Raw genomic sequence first — 21,322 nt, 5'->3', positions numbered from 1 at the left:
GATACGGGTGGGGCTTCATGTGACCCCACCCGCCCAGAGAGGAAGAAGTTTCCTTATTTTTTAATATTCCCGCTGCCTCTTTCGTTCGACAGCGAAGTGCAGCCACAGCGAGCTCGCCGGGTCTACGGCGTGTCGGGAGGACCTGCAGTTATACGTGTGTGTGTGTGTGTGTGTGTGTGGCACTGAATGAATGAATTTAGACCCTTTTTATGGCAAAACTGCTGAGAACAAAAATGGACTGGTTATGTGTGAAATGTGTGCGTGAGGGAGAACTGATGATTACTGTATAAAGTAAACCTCCAGAGGGGGCTGTTTTTATATGTATAAATCTATTATTTATTAGCGATACATTTTGGAATAACAGTTTGTTTATGAATGGCTAAATGCGGCTCTTAAACAAGAATATAGTAATGTGGAAATAATGACGTAAATGTCAGATGGTGATTATTTGTTTGCAGGGTTGGGGTATCGGTTGTAATATTGAACTGGAAACACTGAAGTGTTTGTTGTTATGGAGTTGGGGGCTGTAGGAGAAAAGGCTCCTCCTTTTATCCCAGCCTCAGCCTCTGATTCTGGGATTACTGATGCTGTACGAGGGGCCCCTGTGGCCCCTCTGCCCCTGTGTGCTACACCTTCATCAGGCTACCTCCATTTTCCAAACTGCTTGAATTTTGGAGGAGAATACTGACGTCATGTTTACATTGGATGTCGTATTTTTATAAATTGTGCCCTTTAGAGATTTTTTTTTTTAATTGCTGTTTACTGTAACTGGTTCAACTTAAACAGTTTCCAATCCAGGATTTTCATTTTGGCTCCAATAATAACAAAACTTACTGTACTACGTCCTGTGACCTCGCAGTCCATCGTGTTGTCGTCACCATGTTGTTGGATGGAGGAGTTTGTCTTAAAACCTGTCCGCCTCTTTCTGCAGCCAGTCACTGAAAATGTGAACGAATAGACCGATGAAGAGTTAATATAAAGTTAATTTATCCTGCGGCACCTCGTTCAGAGACTCCAGACCACCTGAACTCGTGGCTGTTTTATGTCCGTATAAGCTAATAATACATAACAATATATACACAGATGCTCTCGTTGCGGTCACTTCTTTTAGAATTAGCTCAACGTAATCCCACAACTCTTTTTTTTTTTTTTTTATTCACTGTTGCTGTGCAAAGTTTTCATTCAGGCACAAAACTTTTGCTTCACATTATCTACATTAACTCCAATAAGCAACAGGTATCCAGTCTTACAGGCGATTTGCTACAACCCAAGGCAACACCACAACCGTTGTTGGTGGACGTGTTGCTTATTGAGTGTTTTGAGGGATGTATATATATATCATGTGATGCTTGTGAAGCATGCTTGAAATATTGCACAGAAACAGTGTGTTGATTCTACTTTTTTTTTTGCTTCAGAACTCTGATAGAAATAACATCGGTTGGTTTAAAATTCAGTGTGCAGAGCCAAAGAACACACTACTATTGTCCTTGTGTAATTCTATAATTCAGCAGGGTGGTTAAAAAGCCAACCACCTGTGTGGCACAAATAGCGGTAGGGTTCCAGAGATTAGTTTCCTCAGTTCAGGAGTCCCAGCAGGCTCCTTGGCTCTGCCCAGTTATTCACTTTTTTTTTTTAAACCAGAATCCTAACTGACTAGTTCCATAGAAAGGCTTTAGGTGTGTCACAATCAGTCAGAGTTAAAAATGAACACTTGTCAGTACCCAAAAGCTTAAAGTCTACAAACAAAACAACATGTTGGGAGATCCTACGTCATTCCAAATTATTTACGTCCTTGATAAAGTAATAAAAGTAGTCAGGTTTGGGATATTTAACCCTTTGTTTGGCTCCTGAACTTCTCCCCTTTTCAGAATCAGAAATACTTTATTGATCCTATAAACTATACACTACTGGTTCTCCCATTCAAGAGTAGAAAATAGCATTCATTTAGAAATAAGAGTATGTACCTGCTGGATACCTGCTGACAGAATGTAGTCCTCCATGTAGTCCTCCAGGTTTAAGACTTGTCCCTGACACCAATAACGTACAGAATGTATTTTCTCCAAATCATCCACCATCTACTGTATCTGCGTCAACTGAATGTAGTCCCAGAAGGGGTGACGAACAAATCCGTTAAAAACCAGCGACTAATGTCCTTTCCAGTATCGCATCGCAACACTAATTCAATGCACTACTAACTCTCTCCGGCGCACATGCTCACACATGTTAGGCACTTTTGCGGACATCAGCTTACAAACAGGAAATGTGGACATAACTAGACATGTGAACAGAGTTCACACCTGCAGCACGAGTAGACACGCATGCTGCAGTCGATGTTACAGGTCTGGTATCTCTGGGATGCAGCAAACAAATAGTTCCCACTGTTGACCTTCTGTGTCGTCATTCACCTTTTTAATTGTAACTTAAAGAGACACCTGTTGCGACTGCATCCCTCAGAAACCAGACTTATGACCTCCTCAGCATTCAACCTGTTCATTTATTAGCTTTGTGTTTTCTGTTGTAAACAGTAACATTAGTGGAAAGTGCTTTAGAAATGGGAAAATGTAGTTTTTGATTGTTTTTTTTTTTTTTTTTTACTTCTGTTTTCTAGCAATGTGAATCTGATTTAAAGCAAAAGTTGGACATTTTGGGAAATATGCTGGCAGAGAGTTAAATGAGAAGATTGATCCCGCTCCGTTTAATGAGGGTGGTAAAAAGCTTCTCCTGTACCAGAAAGTGAATAAAAGTATTTCCCAAATTGTCTAACTATTCCTATTTAAAGAGGGAGGGATGGTTGTTGTGGCAGTTTCAACTGAATCTTGGCTTCTTTTGAATGTTTTGGTTCATCACATGTGGACCTGGCCTTGTTAACAATCCATATCCAACAGAACGTTGTCAGTTACGGTTCTGCACAGTTTCTTTTCATAAACCATGCTTGTTACTGCTGTTACGGCTTCAAAACGTACCTTTTCATCCTGCGGCTCTCATGTCAGCGTACCATATGAAACGTTTGTGGATGCATCTTTCAATCTTTTGAGTTGTTAAAGCAGAGAGAGGAACATTTCCTGTGGCTGCATCCTCACAATAACCAGAGCTCTGACATTTAACGCTTTGAGCTCCACATCTGATCCTCTGCCGGCTGCCTAAACAAGTAGAGATCTCTATCATTTCATTTCTTATGTTCAGACGGCTGTCGGGTGAATCAGCTGTGGGAGGAAAAAACTAAAATCTCTAACAGTTAAGTCTATAAATCCCCAGGTTTGCCCCCCAGCCTCCTCCCCTCCCCTCATTGGCTGGCTACAATCTACGCAGGCTGTAGTAGTGGAGGTAACTTATTTACTATTTTGTAACACAAAAAAAAAAAAAAAAAAGAGCGAGACTTTTTACTAATTTTCAAATAAAGAGGCTTTGATACCACAACAATTTTCTGTCTACTGGATTTATTTGATATTTTTACAATAATGAATGATTAGTGACTTTTGGAATAGTCTAATTTTATTTAAGATATTTACAGTGTTACAGATGAAGAAAAATAATCAACTTGTTAAGACGTGCTGATTTGTATGCTGCTCTGTGTTACCATGACGACCGAGCTACACACACTGATTGAGTTGAGGGGGGTTTTGTGTCCTTTAAAATGGCTCCGCCCGGCTCCTCTGGCCTGCCTGCAACTCCATGCATCTATTTTCCCAGGTATTAAAAACGATCCCAGACCAGCGCCAGGAGGGAGCAGCCGAACACCGACCACCTGTGAAGGGGGGGCTATGAAAGTGGAGTGCATGCTGGGATTTCTTTTGGGCCCAGATCTGGTGCTGGAAGTGCAGAACAGGTTCCATCCACCACAGACGTAGAAAGGAAAGCAGCAAAGAGCGACAGAAGGAATGAAGGAACACAGACGAGTGCATAGTGATCTGGTCCCAGAAGCCACCAGTGATGGAAGGAGAAGCAAGTGCGTTTGTGTTTCATCACACCCCTAAAGCAGTGGAAATACACCTAACTTCAAAACTGAACCCCTACCGTCTGCCACCAGGCACGTCTTGGTCATCAGCACTGCTAAAATGTCTCACACTCTCAGGATTCAGTGTGGTTCTTTTTCTTAAAAGCAGGGTTAGAAAGAGCTACAGGCCTTCGCTGACGCCTGGTGGTAAAGTGAAAGAAAGGCAGCGATCTGTGGACACGTCTCAGCGCTTGTTGAGGGTCCAGAGGGGGTCCAGGCCACTGAGCGGGTCGTCTCCTTCCTCCCCTCGAGTCCCGTGGAGACCCTGACCCTCCGCTGGCTGCAAGAAGCTCTGCTTGGTCACCCGCTGCTTCCCCTTGCCCCCTCCCTCCATGGAGAAGGCCTCAGGCGTCAGAGCGGCCAGCAGCTCCAGGGACGAAGGAGCCGGAGCAGAGGAAGCGGGAGGCGGGCTCACGCTGGGGGTAGCCTCTGGGACTGGCTGGTGGTTGGCTGGTGGTGGCGTGCAGGGGGAGGCGGCATCCAGGCCATTGGGGGGTGGTGGAGAGTGGGTAGCGGAGGTGAGAGGTGGGCTGAAAGAGGTGGGGGGCTGGGGATCTGTTGAGGGACACGAGTACTGGAGCAGCTGGACGTCACCCAGCGAGTCGAGGTCGGGTAAGATGGTGCCGGCCTGCTCCTCCAGGTCAAAGGGGGCCTCCATGGCTGGGTCTGTGGCGCTGGGCGGCCGGATGCTGAGCTTGGCGATGGTGGCCTGGATGGAGCTGATGGGCATGTCACCGCCGAGGACGATGTCCTGCTGGGACTCCTGTCTCGAGTAAGGCTGCAGAGACAAAAGGGGATCAATGTTCAGATGGAGATCGACACACAGAGGAGAGAAAGTCTGCTGCTGCTGCTGCTGCGACGGCTCTACTGAAAACCAAAGCAGTACCTCGTCTGGCCAGAACTCGTAGAATTCCTTTGGAACAATCAGGTGAGCAAAATGTAAGTACAACAGTAAAACATTAAAAAGGATTAAAGAGATTGGAGCTGGAGGGTCGGGAGGGAGCTTCAAAGACTACACTAAGTCTACTCCTTTCTGACGGCGGACATTTTGATTTCAAAGGCGTGTAAATAAGAACACCAAAGAGTCAGATGACCCAAATTACAAATAAAACATGTTCTCACTTCTCATGCAGATAGTTCTGGTTTTATGTGACCAGGTATTGAGATAACCGTCTCTGAGATGTCTACCTCCAGAAATCTGCAGCATTATGGGGGCGAACGCAGTTCACAGCAATATATTTTCAACAGCAACATCAGTTCCGGATGTTTTTGTTACCTTGAGTTTTGATATGGTTTCATGTGGCCTGTGGATTATCCAGAGTAACGTCATTGTGTCTGCAAAGAGATGTTGCTGTTGAATTTTTTTTTTTTAACGAAAACTGTCAGTGTTCTGAACACCAGCCATCAATAATGTTATTGGTTACAGTTTCTGTCATATAACATAAACCATAACCAGTACATTTGAGTTATGATGTACCAAGTTAATGGTAAATACAGTGTATTCATATAACATCCATTTACCTCTGTGTGTATAGGCTGCTAATAAGAACAAACTGTCCAGCTTCCACTGATCTAGTACATGTGATATATATTACTACTTGCAAAGTTGGGATCACTTGAACACTCTGGGATACTGGGGGTCAGTTAAAGTTCTAAAACTACACACTGAAAGTTAGTCACATCTGCTAGACTCAGAGGCCGGTGAATGCCAAAACTAAATTTACCACCGACTGCACCTGAATGGAGTTTTGGACTTTGAGGGTCAAACCTTTGTGGCTGCAGAGTTGGTGCTCTTGCTGCAGGTGGCGGTAGTGATGCCGTGTCGCTGAAGGACCTGCTCAGCGTGCTTCAACACGGCCTCATAGCAGAACTTCAGGTGGAGCTGGAGACAGAGGGAATAGATTTTCAGATATAAGAAGCTTTCCATTAATAGTCTCTTCTGTGTCTGAGGTTTAGCGACTACACTGTAATCGCAGCACATGGTTCAGTTCAAACTTTATTTGTAATGTAAATGATATTGTGTTTCCTACAAATCAAAGTGGAGCCACAGCCGACTGCAGTGACCTTATTAATAGCTATCCAGGACATCCCTTTGTCCAAAAGTATAGTCAGGAAATCTTAAAAAGACAAACTTTGTAAGCACACAGGAAGTGCTAAGTTTGAAACTTTGAGGGACCACCTCGTCCACCAGGAGGACATTTAGGTCCACGTACTGCACAGTCCATATAAAAGTCCTCAAAATGTGAACAACTGCCTCTTGCTGTTCAACCTGTACAACCTGTACAACTCACTGCAGCTTTCAACTTATGATACAAATCAAATCTAATCACAACTTGAGAGTCCTGTGTGTCTGACCTTCTCCTGTAGCATGTTCTTCCTCTGTTGTCTCATCTTCTTCACCAGTAGTGGAAGGTCTGGGATCCCGTTTCCTGCCTCCAGCTCCTGCAGTGCAGCGTACAGCAGACAGAAGGCGCCAGTGCGTCCGACGCCCGAGCTGAGACAGACAGACAGACAGACAGACAGACAGACAGACAGACAGACAGACAGCAGGCCCATCAGCAACACTGAGGAGGAACAATATCCACTGATGTACTTTTACTTTTCTATCTGCAGTGATCAAAATAATGAAAGAAACTGGGAAACAACACAATTTGTATGTTATTGTTTAGGACGTTTCTAGGGTGAAATCTTTCATATGATTGTATTCAAAATGATTTTTACTCATAATTTTATAATTGTGTATCTGTTAGGTCTTTGCTGTGGGGCCCTTATAACCTTCTTTGTGTCCCTAAGATAATTTCTTCTCTTTCCTTTTTACATGTTTCACTAATAAAACATTGAACGTACATGCATGAACATGCAAGAGCCCTTTAGGATTCTCTGCAATCTGCAGAGAACATTTATTTGTAAACTTGATGCCGCCACACTTTGAGAACTTTAACAGTTCTGTTAAAATGATTTTGTGAAACAGGGATAGAAATTTAAACCTAAATTCATCAGAAATCTAAATGGTGGCTGCTCAGCTGCCAAAGTAGCTTGCAGAGTAAACTAACCAGCTACTTTGAAGTTCAGCATCATTTGGCTATCTTGAATATGCTGAGAGATTTCTACACACCGTGACACACACACACACACACACACACACACGCACACACACACACTCACCTGCAGTGCACCACGACAGGTGTGTGTAAGGGCCTCTGGTGGAGGTAGTGTCCATGAACCTCCTGGATGAATCGCAGCAGGTTGCTCTTGCTGTCAGGAAGACCCCTGATGAGAAATATGAAGAAATGATGACTCCTCAGACGGAAACACACTTAAATGAGATTAACTAATTAAATTAAGGTTATAATAATACATCTCAACGACAAACTCTACACATAATCGGAGCTGTGTGTGTTTTCTAGGGAGACAAAAGACAAATGACGCACAGCTCCGGCCAGGAGGTGAACTGGAGATGGACGACAGTGCGCTTCAGGCTTTGGTCGCGGTACTGCAGGCTGATCATGCGCTCCACATGTGTCGGTGTTGTCTTCTGCGTGGTTAGGCTGAGTGTGATTGGTCCCTGAGAGAGCTGCTGGCCACGCTCCGTTGGGAAGTAGCGCACAACCTTTCCCTGGGAGACATTGAGAAGACAACGTTAAAAACAGACAGCAACAACAGAAAAGGTAAAGAATGAGGAAATTATGTTCTCAGTGGATCTCTATGGGAGCCGTTTGATTTAAACACAGAGCTCATTCCATCCTTGAAAAATTAAAACAAATTCTACAAAGACTAAATTATTCTCAATATGTCAAAAGATTTTAGTAATTCTAATAATTAATTATATATTATTTGTTTTTGTATAAAGTTCTTTTCACTAAAGCAATAATTATATGAATTACTGATCATGTAATGACTGAAAGCTCCAAAACAGCTATTAAATGGACCTTATGGTGACATTGTTTTCTCAACTGCTATAAGTAAATGACAAAAAGTCCTTATAAGAGCTCAGAAAAAGATTTTAATCATCTACAACTCCATCTGCTGATGAAGATCATGTGAAATGATTGAAAGTTCCAAAACAGCTACTAAATGACTGAGCTTGAGATCAAATTGTTTTCTCAGCAGTTTCAAAATTGAAAGTGCAAAGACGATGAATAATAGTATGTATATATATATATATTTTTTTTTTTTAATAAAAGAAAACTGTTACTCTCCTTAAACAATGGAAAATGAGAAACGACTGCACACCACATGTTACTAATCACAGCGTACACTAAACTAAACCCAGTACCTTTTCCAGCTCCTGCTCTGAAACCAGCATGACTACCAGTGACACCTTCTGCTCATACACCATCAGCCAGAAGTCTGCCGCTGTGCCGGTGAGCGGAGCCTGTGTGGCAATAAGGCGCGGGCAGTATGGGGACAAGTCTTCCACATAGCTGGCGTTGATGTAGTCGTCTTTGCCCGATTGCAGCACCACGCGGTTGAGGTCATAGGGCATGACGTCCTGGTGCCGGTTCTTCATGGTGTAGCAGCGGGCGATAGCGATAGAGAGTTGACGGGCGTCCTTCTCCTGTTGATCCTGTAGCTCTTTCCAGCGGGCGTCCAGCACTGACAGGCCACCCTCGTTCTCTGAGGGGTGCTCCAGGGAATCTACCTGGCCTCTATAACGTTCCAGTTGACTGTGAAGACGGGCAACACGCTCTGGAGCTTGATATGGGTCACCCTGGATCAAGAGAACTCCCTGTGAGCTCTTCTTTCGACGCTCCCCATCCTGTGGGTCAGCTTTGGTGGGTTGAAGGACATTGGTGGGAGCCTTGGTGCCTCCAGGTTGGCTCTCAGGGCTCGAAGAGAGGAGGTCATCTGTACTTGAGTTCTGGCGCTGAAACAGCGATGTGGAGGGAGAGACAGCAGAGGGAGAGGGAAGAGTGGGTGGAGCTGTGCCTCCAGGGGTTGCAGCTGGTGTGGGTCGCTGCTGGGGGTTCAGACCCAGAGAGGTAGGACCTGGAGAGGGAGACGGGGAGGGGGAAGGCGAAGGGGAAGGAGGGACAGTGTTGGGTGGTTGAGCCACTGAAGGACCTCCAGGAGAGGGTTGGATCATGTGCTGAGTTGGCGGAACGTGTGGACCATGTGGGACCATGGCAGTGGGTTGCTGTGGGGCACTTGGAGGTACATTAGATCCTGGAGCTGAAGGGTACATAGTAGGGGGCTGCGGATGGGTCATGGGAAGAGAAGCCTGAGGTTGTTGGGGAGCTGCAGGTTGTGGTGCCAGTGGTTGCTGAGGCATCATTGGAGTCCTTCCAGGGTAGCACACTCCACCAGAATGAGGGGGCTGAGCCTGGGGTTGGCTGGGCATCCGCATGGAAGGCTGGGGCATGTTTGGTATAGGAGGCTGTCCAGGGTGGGGATGATGTTGTGGGGGTAGTGCACTTGGGGGCATCTGTGGCATAGGGCCCCTTGGCAGGTGGACCTGAGGACCAGGGACCATATGAGGTTGTGAGGCAGGTGGCATCTGTGGGCGCAGGTTTGGGTGAATGGGCTGGCTAGTGGGGGGCATGTAGTTCTGTGAGACGGGAGGCATTGGCTGACTTGTGGGGGGCATTTGTGCTCTGGGGCCACCTGGTATCTGCATCTGTGGGTGAGGTGGAATCTGCGGGGCATTAGGGGGCATTGACATTTGTTGCTGTTGTGGCAACATGTGTTGGTGAGGGAGTCCAGGGGGCATCTGTTGATTGGGATGGGGCAGATAGGGATGAGATGCAGGGGGTGCTGGCTGAGAAGTTGGGGGTATTTGTGGATGTACATTTTGGGGTGGCATCTGGCCCTGAGGTGGTCTTGGCATGGAGCCTGGCATCATCTGAGGATGCTGCTGGGGTACATAGCCCTGTGGAGTCTGGTAACCTTGGGGTATCTGAGGCAGGGGCTGATAGCCATTTTGTTGATGTGGCTGCAGCTGACCTGGGAATGCCTGCTGATACTGGGGAGGAAGACCAGGCTGAGGGTGCATATATCCATGTGGGTAGGCTTGCTGGGCTTGGAGACGAGGGTGAGGGCCAGGAATAGCCCTTGGTCCAGGCTGGTACCCCTGAGGCAATGGTTGCCCAACAGGCTGAGGGTACTGTTGCGGCTGCTTCTGCTGCTGTGGTTGGGGTGTAGGAGTTTGGGCTGGGCCATGAATGGGCATTCCTGGTTGTGACATAAACTGAGGGTAGGCCCCCATCTGTGGGGGTACAGTGTAGCCAGCTGAGGCTGCAGGTGGGACAGGGTGGTGTGGTGTAGGGGCGTAGCTGGGGATAGGGGCCTGGATGCTATCCACAGTGGTGGTCGAGGGCCGGACTGGGGCGGGGGCTACAGGGCCAGGTTGGGGGGCTTGAGGAGGGGGTGGCCGATAACCTGACACTGCTGCCTGGTTTGGCAGTTGTGGAGGCATCTGTGGGGTCATCTGAGGGTGGGGTCCACCCAGAGGTCCCTGTGCTGCTAGAGCCCCAGAAGTGGGAAACTGAGCTATCCGTGCCAGGAGCTCTGGAGGAGGCAAGTTGGCAGGGAAGCGAGGAATACCAGCAACTGGAGCACCAGGCCAAGGCAGAGAGCTGCTGCCGCCCAGGTTAGCATTAGGGGGGAAGGCTTCATGACTGGGCAGACGAGCTGCAGTGGTGGGGAAGGAAGGAATGTCAGGGGGGAGGCTGCGGAGCTCCTCAGGTAGGTCACCCCCTAAGGCCAAGATGGCTGCACTAAGCTGGGCCAACTCTGGGTCCTCCAAGCTAGAGCAGGCAGAGTCAACATCTGAAGCCTTTGGCTTCAAGGAGGGCTTAGCTGCTGTAGGCCGTGCTGGGGGCTTCTTCTGGGTCTCTCTGAAGAGGAGACAAACAACAGAGAGCAGGGGTACAACATGAAAACCAGGGATTTAAATAAAAGTTGTCAGCAGAAGTCAGAGAAAAAAGTCTTTGTCTTCCTGGAGGTCAAAGTTGTCAAATGGAAAAATGCCTTAATGTATTAGACGTTTTTGACTTTGTGACAAAGCCAATATTGGAGCAATAATTTACAAAGAAACCACAGTGCCAGCAAGAGAGTGTCTGACTGTACAAGCCAGAGCTCAGAGCCTCATTGTCACAGTAATCCCATGTAACTCAAAATACAGGTTTCTTGTATTACAGATTGAAACACTTTCAAAAGGATCACTTGTGGTATTAAAACTTTACAGTTTAATGTCTGCCTTACTTTTCCAGGATGGGCTTCCTCTCCTCTGCCCTAGTCTGACATATGGTCTTTGCTTTCTCCAGCAGCCGTGATGCTTTGGCCTCCAGGTCTTCGTAGAACTCCTTCCCCTCCTGTGACTTCTTCATCAGGTCCTCATAGGCTTCGTACGAGCCCACCAGACCCTGGACGGTGCTGTTCCACTGCTGCTCAGTCTGGCTGAGGCCCTTTCGAACTGAGGCGTACTGGACGTTGGCCTCAGTCAGGGCCTTAAGGATGTTCTCCTGAGCTGCCAGGTTCTGGTCAATATACACCTTCACCTGCTCGTACTTCTTCAGCTGCTCCTCAAATATGCGCTAGAAGGACACGGGTTAGTTAGAGCTCTCACATATAATGCTTTAAAAAGACATACTGATGACGATATGGCTCAACACAAACTAGAGTGTAAGAGAGATTCTGTACAACACTTCAGCCACATACCTTCATGTCTGCCCTGTCCGTGGTGACGAGAGTGGAGGTGATGTCGTCCTGCTGGATTAGGTCACGGAGCTGTTTCTCCAAAGAGCCTCTCTGTTCCCTCATTTCCTGCACCTTCCCCAGGATCCGCTTCATACACTGCAGCCCCGCTACTTCCTCTGCACACACACACACACACGTTGTAAATCTCATCTAAAGACCTTTTTATTTTCAAAGGCATTTTAATCAGGCTTCCCTGCCTTCCTTTAGCATGTTTTGCTTGTCTTTGATTTAAATATTTATTCAAATGCTTTCTATCATATTTCTGTGACAGTGAGGCATTTATCGATACTGAAAATAATCAAAATAATAGTCTTCAACAACTTTCATCAAACCTTCATTCAACTAATTTAGGCTAATATAAACACATTGTGCTGAACCCCTCCAAATAACATACATGTACACAAACCCTCACCATCAAACACACCCTCACCTTCGCTGAGCTGAGGCCGGGGCAGGGCCTCTTTCAGACTTTCCAGTGGCCCCCCCAGCAGACGCAGGTTACTGATGTGTAGGTTCATAGCCCGGTGGAGCTCCGTGTTGGTAAAACTGGCCTTCTCGTGGGCCTCCATGTACTTCTCCAGGTCCCTGCGGATCTCAGCCAGAGCCTGGGCCTGCGCTGCAGAGTGCGCCTCGCCTGCAGCGGGGCCGCCAGCCTCCTGCAGGGCTCGCCCACCGGCCTCGTCCGCCTCGAGCACGTCTCTGATCTCCTTTAGTGAAGACTCCACGTCGGTGAAGACCCCCGAGAGCCCTGAGGAAGACAGGAATGTGAAGGGCATTATTTACACAGAAGCAAAAATACTTTATTGATCCCGGGGGCAATTAGACAAGTTACAGGTGCTCCCATTCAAGAATAGAAGAAGTAGCATAGAGCTAGAAATGAGAAGTATGTAAAAATATAAGATATAAAAAATAAAAATACATACAATAGCAATGTATATGTATGTATGTATGTATGTATATATGTATATATATGTATTGTAGTGGTGAATTATTGCACAGATTATTGTAATGTTTTGTGTGTGTCTGTGTGTGGACACTGACCCTGCATGGACTGGATGAGGCTTTTGACGGTGTCGGGTCGAACACTGAGAGCTGCACACTTCTCCATCAGGACCGGAGGGATGTGGCTGTACATGTCCAGGTTGTCCACTGACTCCGGCTCCAAGCCAAGAGAGTCCATGAACTGCCTGCAGGAGAAGACAAGATCAGTCCGCTCATACCGGCAAAGGGTCTGGTAAAACAAAGTCTATTCCTTTATGTACATTACTATTACTTGTCAGTATCAATACCAAGTTACCAGAGTATGGAATGGCCACAAAAAGGTGCCAAAAATATCAATCCCATCCAATCCAATTCTCAGTTTATGATATGACATGACCAGTTGAAGGCAAACATAAAACAAAATGATCATTAGTTAATTAATGGTATAATGTCATCTCTCTTTGTTTCTTATGAAAGTAACAGGTCCATAATTTGCACTTTGCACAGTGCTGCACAGCATGTCAGACGTACTAAGGTTAGTTTACAGACTAAATTCAGGGGGAAAAATAAGGCAGACAGAAACAGGACACACACACACACACACTCATGTACTCACTCCAGTGTTTCATTCTTGCTCTCAATCTTGATCATGACGTCTCTCAGCAGCTTGGCCTTCTCCTCACTGAAACATAACCACAGACATTAATAAGCGTTCTTTATGCATGAGAGGCTCACTAAACGCGCTCTTTTTCACCTGTCTAATATGAACTCAGCATCCACTGAAGGAGCCTACCTGTACAGCGAAGAGGCTTCATGAGCAGCCATTGGCACCAACTTGGCAAACAGGTCTGGTCCAGTAACACTGGGGTCCGTGGGGTTGACTGGTAGAGCTTTCACCAGCGGGGCACCTTGAAGGGCACAGAGCAGCTGATTTTACTGGCACAGCAACACATGAGCTCGATTTTATGCAGAATAGATCAACAGAAGAATTTTCAGAAATGTTATAGACCAAATCGATCACCTATCAAATAAAGTCAATAACGGCCAGATCAATCGATCATGAAAATAATCGTTAGTTGCAGCCCTAATGTGCCACCTTCTTCAAGTCAAATTCTATCATAACATTATTTAACCAGTATGATGGCAAATGTGATCAATCAAATACAGCCAGTCAGCCAAAGTGATGAACTCACAGTTTTGTACGTTAACTGTGGCTTCAAATACATAAATGTGATGAATGAATCACTTTAGTCACATAATACATGTAAAAGTCCAAGATTTTAACTTACAACCTACAGGATGCCATTATATGTATATATATAACACTGGCACACTCAGTTAAACAGTGAAAGACACACAACCAACAATATCATCTACATGCAAAAACATATATTTGCATGCACACAGTGATAAAGGCCCTGAGTGAATGCAGGAAACTGGACATACTGAAGCTTCTTCCTGTTACCTTTGACTGAGGCCAGAGTCTCCAGAGAGGGGACCGTCTCATGATAGATGAAGTCATTGTCCTTTTTGGCTGAATTAAATCTGTGGGTGAAAGTTCAAAGACTTTAACATATATTTCTACAGGTTTGATGAAAAGTATCACACCAGTGAAACTACATGAGTAAGTCTTATTGCTCACTTTCCCCCGATAACATCCATGGTGAATCTCAAGGCCTCTTGCACGCTGTCAGGCTGACCCTGGTTGTACCAACACAAGACAAAGGACAGTTTAGTTTTGTAAAACAATGTGAGCGCACACAACAAGACTTATCTTATCCTATCTTATCATGTGTTGCTGGGAAGAAAGTGCCATTCTACCTTGGCCAGCTTGATGGCTTCACTGAGTTTGTCCAAGGAGCTCTGCAGGTACGCCAACTGTTGGAAACAGAACATTTAAGTAGGCAACAGAAAGAAATGCATGGATGAGTACTACAATACTCATCCAAGTTTTACTAAGTTTATAAAGATTGAAACTTGATTGTTATTTAACATTGGCTTGCAAAAGTGGAATTTATTAAAATATCTTTATATGAAAAACTGCCGTAAAACTTGCAGATAAATTGTGATTTGAATAAAATTGCAAGATCTCGCAAATATTACAAGATTGGTTCATTCTTCGCAAATGCCTGGAAAGACTGTTCATTTCTGTCGGGAACAATGCAGCAACCAACAGAAAACCAAACAGATCAAAGCCACGGCACCCTGACAGTGGAGGGAGAAAAACACTATGTGTGAAATTTGGTCCTACCCGCTCTCCGTACTTCTGCTGCTCCTCGGCCTGTTTTCCCATATGAAGCTGTGAGGAGAAAAACAAACTGAGCCGAAGGGGGAGGGTATGTGTTTGTGCATCTGAGTAATCAAATGCCAACACACAGACACGTTCATACACGCACTGAATTACCACACACACACATACACACAGCCACTCTGACGCCCTCCCATCAGACTCACATGTGCAATTGCGGCAAAGTAGTAAATCTTCATCTGAACCAGTTTCTTCCAGTCTTTCTGAATCTTTCCCAGCATAGACGCTGTCTCCGAGTTCTCCAGAGCCCTGCAGGCCTCTTTATAGTAATCCACCACCTGCAGCACCACAGCCACCGTTATTAAACTCTAATAGTTTAATTATATAATCAAATGTGATTAATATTTAAAAGGTAAGAAGTCAACCTGAGCGCTGATGCGAGCAACCAGGAAACTCTTCCTGTTGTCCAACATGGACTTCTCCAGAAGACACTCCTGAGCCTGGCCCTGGGAGGCAAACACAGGTTGATGAGACTTTTTTCTATGCGTGTGTGTTTGTGTATGTGTGTATTTGCGTGTGTGTGTAACCTACCAGCATAAGGTTGATGTTGAGGTTAAGGATCTGGTGGCTCATGTCCACACTGAAGTTGTGGCTGAAATGGTCTCTCAGGTAGGAGAAAGCCCCCGCCGAGCACTGGAAGTGCGTACAAGACACCTTCATCCCCTGGACAGAGAGCAGAGAGTCAGTGGGACTGTGTGTGTGTGTGTGTGTGTGTGTGTGTGTGTGTGTGTGTGTGTGTGTGTGTGTGTGTGTGTGTGTGTGTCTTACCTCCTCAGATACCCTGTTATCCATGGCTCCCAACATGGAGTGCAAGGCCCCTACAGAGAATCCACAGACAGGTTAGCAGGTTTAGCTTTACATACTGGCCACAGGCGTCACAGGTGGACTATGATCTGCATTTCTCAGCAGGTTTTCTTACAGTGAGAAAACTTTAGTTTCCTTTAAGTAGATTAATCAATAATGAAAAGAAGTTAGTTGCAGCCCTACGTGTAGCATGTTGTTGCATACAGCAAATGAGTGCATGATTTATCTGTGAGCTTTTAATGAAATGTGGACATCTATGCTAAAAAATACATAATCAGATATATAGAAAGAAAAAAGGAACTTGGACACATTTTTAGTTAATAGCTTCTTTTAAGGGCTTCTGACCACAAAATAACTGTTCCTGATTTCATTCAGTCTTTTTTATAGTATTCTGCAAAGGTAAATAGTTCAAATGAGCAGGTCTTGTCCCCCCTTTAAATTGCTCTACATGACGCGACTCACCAAGATTGTAGAGGATGCAGGCTTGCTCATAGCTGATGTCATCATGAGTGACTGTTTTTCCAGAGAAGATTTCAGTCCTGCACACAAACAAAGATAAAAAAAGGGCACATTACAGTTAACTATTACAATAGAATGGAAAGTCTCATCTATAATCAGACATCCATTTGAAAAAAATATACAGCTACAAAATGAGACGTACTAGTTATGAGCTATCTTACAAAGAATTACACAGAAATCTCACACAGAAATTAAATGTTTAAAGTAAAAAACTGAACATTAACTTGACACTGCTGCAGTAAAGGAGGAGGTTCATTCACCTTAGAGCAGCACAAAATGACTGGAAGGTTAATACCAGCACATAAACATGCAGTGACAGTCTGATCCCTTTCTGCACAGGGGGTGGGGGGGCGAACAGGAAGACCTTATCATATAATAAATCATATAATCTGCTACAACAAAACCATGAATTAAAAACTATTCTGACACAGTCTTAACAGAAAGTAATCATTAGATATTTCCCTGGATTTAACAGTTTTGTATAATGTTGTACATGAAGATTCAGGGCAGTGAGCTCACATTTTTATCCAGAGCAAAGTGCAGCGAGTGTAACACTAAAATAAGCTCCAGACCTGAAGCGTTCAGGCCAACAATAGTTCGGATTGCAGGAGGATGGGTGTGTGTGTGAATACTCTGTACGGCTTGCTTGTGTGTGTGTGTGTGTGTGTGTGTGTGTGTGTGTGTGTGTGTGTGTGTGTGTGTGTGTTACTACCATGAGATGGGTACAGCAGCCTCCTGGCCCGTTCCCATTGGTACTCGGCTCTGGACGTAATGCAGCTGGCCAAAGTATTTCCTCAGAGTGCTGCATCCCTCGAAATCCCTCGTCACATTTACGGCACTCTGTGAAACAGACGCACATGCGGTGTTTCTTTCATACTGCAGCTACAGAGTCACTGCTTCTGCAAACACACTGCGACCTGACTCAGATGGACATCATACAATCCCTCCTTTAGAGTAACAGGTTTTAGCATTTCACGTTTAGAACCCTTTTCGTTTCCAAAGAGCTTTAGGTGTCATTTGGACTTGAATCCTGACTGGGATCAGATCAGGGATGGATGTGCAACCTGACACACAAACACCATTACTGAGTGGAAGACAGCAGATAGCACACAGCGGTTAGATTCATCTGCCATTAGAATTTCCCCGAGGAAATAAAGAACACACACACACACATATGATTACATCCTCATCACTGAGCGATGAGCCTCAACTCCATCTTATCTCAGAGTGAGGTCTGTGGTTGTGAAGCACTGGATGCAGGTTTCCTTGCACCTTCAGCGAATGCAGTGAGAGGCGAGGAGTTGAACTTAATAATTTGCAGGTATAACAGAGAGAGAGACTTTACCACCCCCCCCCACCCCCCCCACAAAAAGGACAAATATGTTTTAGTGCAGATGACCCAGCCAAAACCCCCAGAAGGCTCTAAACAGTATTACTCAGGCTTCCACATCATCATCACCGACCAATTTCCCTAAATATCAAGTACTGGAAAGATGGAAACACACCAAGAATCCAGCGCTGCCAAGGAACACTTTATATAAGAATCACAACTTTCTATCAAGTTCCCATCATGTCTTTGTCCTTTTGCTCTTCTTCTTTGAGGCCCTTAATCCCCAGCATTACAAAGCTATGTTCGATACTTTTATGTCTGCATATGTTTCATGGCAACCTTCTTATACAATATTGGGTTTTGAGATGCTTTTATTTATTAGCGTGCCAAATGATGCGGCCGATGCATGTTGTATTTTAGCCTTAAGTTAATTACCCGGTAAAAGGTATCAATAGTGCAACGCAATTATCATTTGGTTTGTCAGAACATCTCGATGGTAATAGTATTAAAATAATATACTCACCACTACAAAACGGATGATTTTAAGACCCTTATTTCCTGAGTTGCAGTTCATATAAATTACCACCTCTTCCTGACTTTTCCTCAACATAGCTAAATCAACTACTGACTTAATTACAGGTACAAAAATCATTTTGATAATTCTGATATTTCCTACTGTTTATACATGGAACAGAACTGAGTCTGGAACCAGGGAACACCTTTTTTCTTGTTTGTTGTGTTAAACTGGTACATCTGATCAAACAGGAGTTGCTGGTAGACGATGGAATAAGTTTCATTACGCTAATAAACAGTTTTAAAGGAAATCCATATAATGACAGACAGGTCAGAGCCACAGAGATCTGACAGAAAATAATTCTGCTGTGTCTGGAGATGTTTCCCTCAGCACCTACCTGCCGCAGTGTCTCCAGTTTCTTCAGCTGTTCGTTGTAGTTGTCCGGATTCTCTCCATAATTCTTCAAGATGAACTAGAGGAGAAGAGACAGAGAGAGCAAGTAGGTAAACGTGACACATTTTATAAATCAGTTTACAAAATAAGTTCGTAACATTCACCTCAAATGTCTTTAAACTGTAGCTAATGAATCAATATGCTAATCTTTGGCAATGAGCAAGAGCCAAGGGTTTAAACTCTCTTGTAGGCTCTGGAGTTCTCCCATCATGCTTTGCCAAGACTTTCCCTGTCCCCATGAGCCACTGTAATAAGCAGCAAGCTACTTAATGTCATGTCAAAAGGTGAACAACCCTGCAGACATATTCATTCTTTTACTAATGCTTCCGTTTATAATGAAATCATGGAAGCAGGGAAGCCACAGTGCTTCTGGAAAGATACACAATGACACAGCAACGAGACAGACAGGCATTGTCCTGACTTCCACAAGACAAACATGTGCCATTCTGCCTTTTGTCCAGCATGGATGGATGAAATTGTAGCTAATTTAGACAATTTCTTCAATGTTAATCTGAGCAATACTGGTTTGCCAATAAGGAACGCAACATTAAACTCTCACGTTACAGCTTGACTTGTTCCAAAATAAGATCCAGCATTTAAAATGAAAAAAATACTACCACTGTCCAATATTAACTGTTGTAATAAAGGTTAAGCATAGTAGGGGTTAATATTGAGGTTAGACATTTTGAGCATGGTATACATCATTTTTAAGTACTGCTCTGTGTCAGAGAAACATTCTTCACAGAGCATTTTGAACGAAGCTGTTGATGTGAGACAGGAGTATTACCTAAAGGAATGACAGTAACCCAAGAGGGCAAAGGTCGGTTATTTTATCTGCATCAGGAAGGTGCTGGAAAATGGGTCATCAGATAAAGACGGAGTAAAATGCAAGAAGTGTTTGAGTGTTTGGCATTTTCTTTCTTGTAAATATCAAACACGTGAGCTTGGAAACAGGATGTCAGTTCTGTAACCTTAACAACAGAAATCAGTGTGCCTCAAAATGTGCAATAACACGTAATTGTGTTGGAAAGTGAACTTCAACGGTCCAACTGTGAAACTACTTTTTGATATCAGTTAGATCTGACCATACATCACAAAGCCTTTACACTATGACGACGTTTGAAACAAGGAGCATCATATCAGAGCTTGGACACTTCAAAGACCAGAAAGATGCTGTGAAAGAGTCACAACATCTAAAACATCTCCTACATCATCCAACATCCACAGCTCCTCCTGTCTCGTGTTCACTTGATTATCTTCAGTGTGTGTACTGGTTATCTCTGATGTCCATTTCTATTTGTTTGTGCAGCTTGAACTGTTTTAAGTCAGAAAAGTATTGCAAGGTGTAACTGACAGCTTTTTCCTCCTCTCCTGTGGATGTAACTCTAGAGTGATATGCAAATAAAATATATAGTATCCATGTTTGACCAGATGACTAGACGTGCTGTTGGTTTGAAGTCTTCTTTCCTTTGGCAGGGATCCTACATTTCGCAGGAACCTGCTGTAGCCAGGTGCATGTGACAATGAGATCACTGTCTATTATGTTCATGTCGGCAGTCTGACTGGGCCGTGAGGAGCCAAGCTCGTTATTTTAGCCAAGCGTTTCCCTCTGCAGCGCTAAATTGTTGGGTTTATCTATAAGTAACTCAGCCACTTACTTGAGGGCTAGTTATGAACTTCGACTTGAGCTGCTAGCGTATTATTAGCTAGCATGCGGCTAACGTTAGCAAACAAAAGGCGGTGGTCAGGGGGATTTGCCAGAATCAGACCTTAGCTAGCTGGCCAGCTACCCGTTCTGGAAAACTCCCCGACCCCCGACAGGCAGTGACAGCTAACTGTTGGTTTGAACGGTGGCTAACGTTAGCTTCTTGACTGGGTTATCCGGTCGTCCATAATCCTTGTTTGGTTGACTTTCGACCTCAGCCCTGTTGCTCTTTTCCCCACCCAGCTCACCTGCCTGACGGACGGGCTGAACTGGAACTCCCCAGCCTCCTTCAGATCCAGCCAGATCATCGGCATCCGGGGGACCGCCTCCATCGCGGCCGACTCTACGCGGGACTGTCAGCCGTTACGATGTCAGAACCACGTCGGTGGCTTTGTGGACGTTAACTGTTTTCCAAAAGATAGCTTTCCTCCAAACAACTGTGTCATGTATCCATTTACACTTCAACCGGAAGCTGGGCGCGCACGTGACGTAGGCTCTCAATATGTGCCGCAAGGGTTTGTGGGAAATGTAGTCACCGATGCGACGTCATTTATTTCCTTTTGTCCTGTCTGATATGAACCTGCATGGTTGAAGTTAGGCATGATGGCAGACACCAACAAACTTAATGTCATTTTAAAATTAAAGTAGCCAAAGTATGCTCACATCAAACTGATGTCGTTTGAAAATAGAATATTTTTATTTTTCATTTGTTCAAGGTGTCAGTGATATACTGCTGTATCACAGCCTCTTCACAAAAGTTAATTATGTGATAGTTTTTCCAATTTTAACACTTTGAGCCAACAGCAGAATGAAGAATGGAAACTGTTTATGGAGTGCTGAATCAACAGATCACCACAGTTATAAAGCCATTCTCAATTCCTCTATGAATTCTCATTAACTTGTATCCAAATATGAAATGTTTTTGCATCCATGCAGCTCATTATGTGTATTATGGCTCTTAAATGGTTAAAATGTATTTTATCAATTGTTATTATTTGCAGTTTTCATTTTGTTAA

The 21,322-nt window shown here is 44.6% G+C and overlaps 1 protein-coding gene across 1 annotated transcript; it reads right to left on the bottom strand.

Annotated features, from left to right (window-relative positions):
• Nucleotides 1-3,432: 3,432 nt before the first annotated feature.
• On the bottom strand, nt 3,433-20,638 carry ptpn23a (protein tyrosine phosphatase, non-receptor type 23, a). Its single transcript, XM_070912206.1, has 23 exons — nt 20,555-20,638; nt 18,546-18,620; nt 17,017-17,144; nt 16,248-16,324; nt 15,750-15,799; nt 15,513-15,644; nt 15,347-15,427; nt 15,128-15,259; nt 14,495-14,551; nt 14,316-14,374; nt 14,139-14,218; nt 13,467-13,581; nt 13,290-13,355; nt 12,734-12,879; nt 12,123-12,440; nt 11,654-11,808; nt 11,198-11,529; nt 8,271-10,830; nt 7,426-7,610; nt 7,160-7,264; nt 6,350-6,488; nt 5,763-5,876; nt 3,433-4,772 (listed from the first exon to the last, which is right to left on the bottom strand). Exons 1-23 carry the CDS (start codon nt 20,636-20,638, stop codon nt 4,179-4,181), a joined length of 5,784 nt encoding a protein of 1,927 aa, XP_070768307.1. The 3' UTR covers nt 3,433-4,178.
• Between the last annotated feature and the right edge of the window lie 684 nt (nt 20,639-21,322).

This window comes from Enoplosus armatus, chromosome 9 (assembly GCF_043641665.1).
Source record: "Enoplosus armatus isolate fEnoArm2 chromosome 9, fEnoArm2.hap1, whole genome shotgun sequence".
NCBI lineage: Eukaryota > Metazoa > Chordata > Actinopteri > Centrarchiformes > Enoplosidae > Enoplosus > Enoplosus armatus.
Note: the sequence above shows the minus strand (reverse complement) of the source record. Positions and strands in the feature narration are given on the sequence as shown.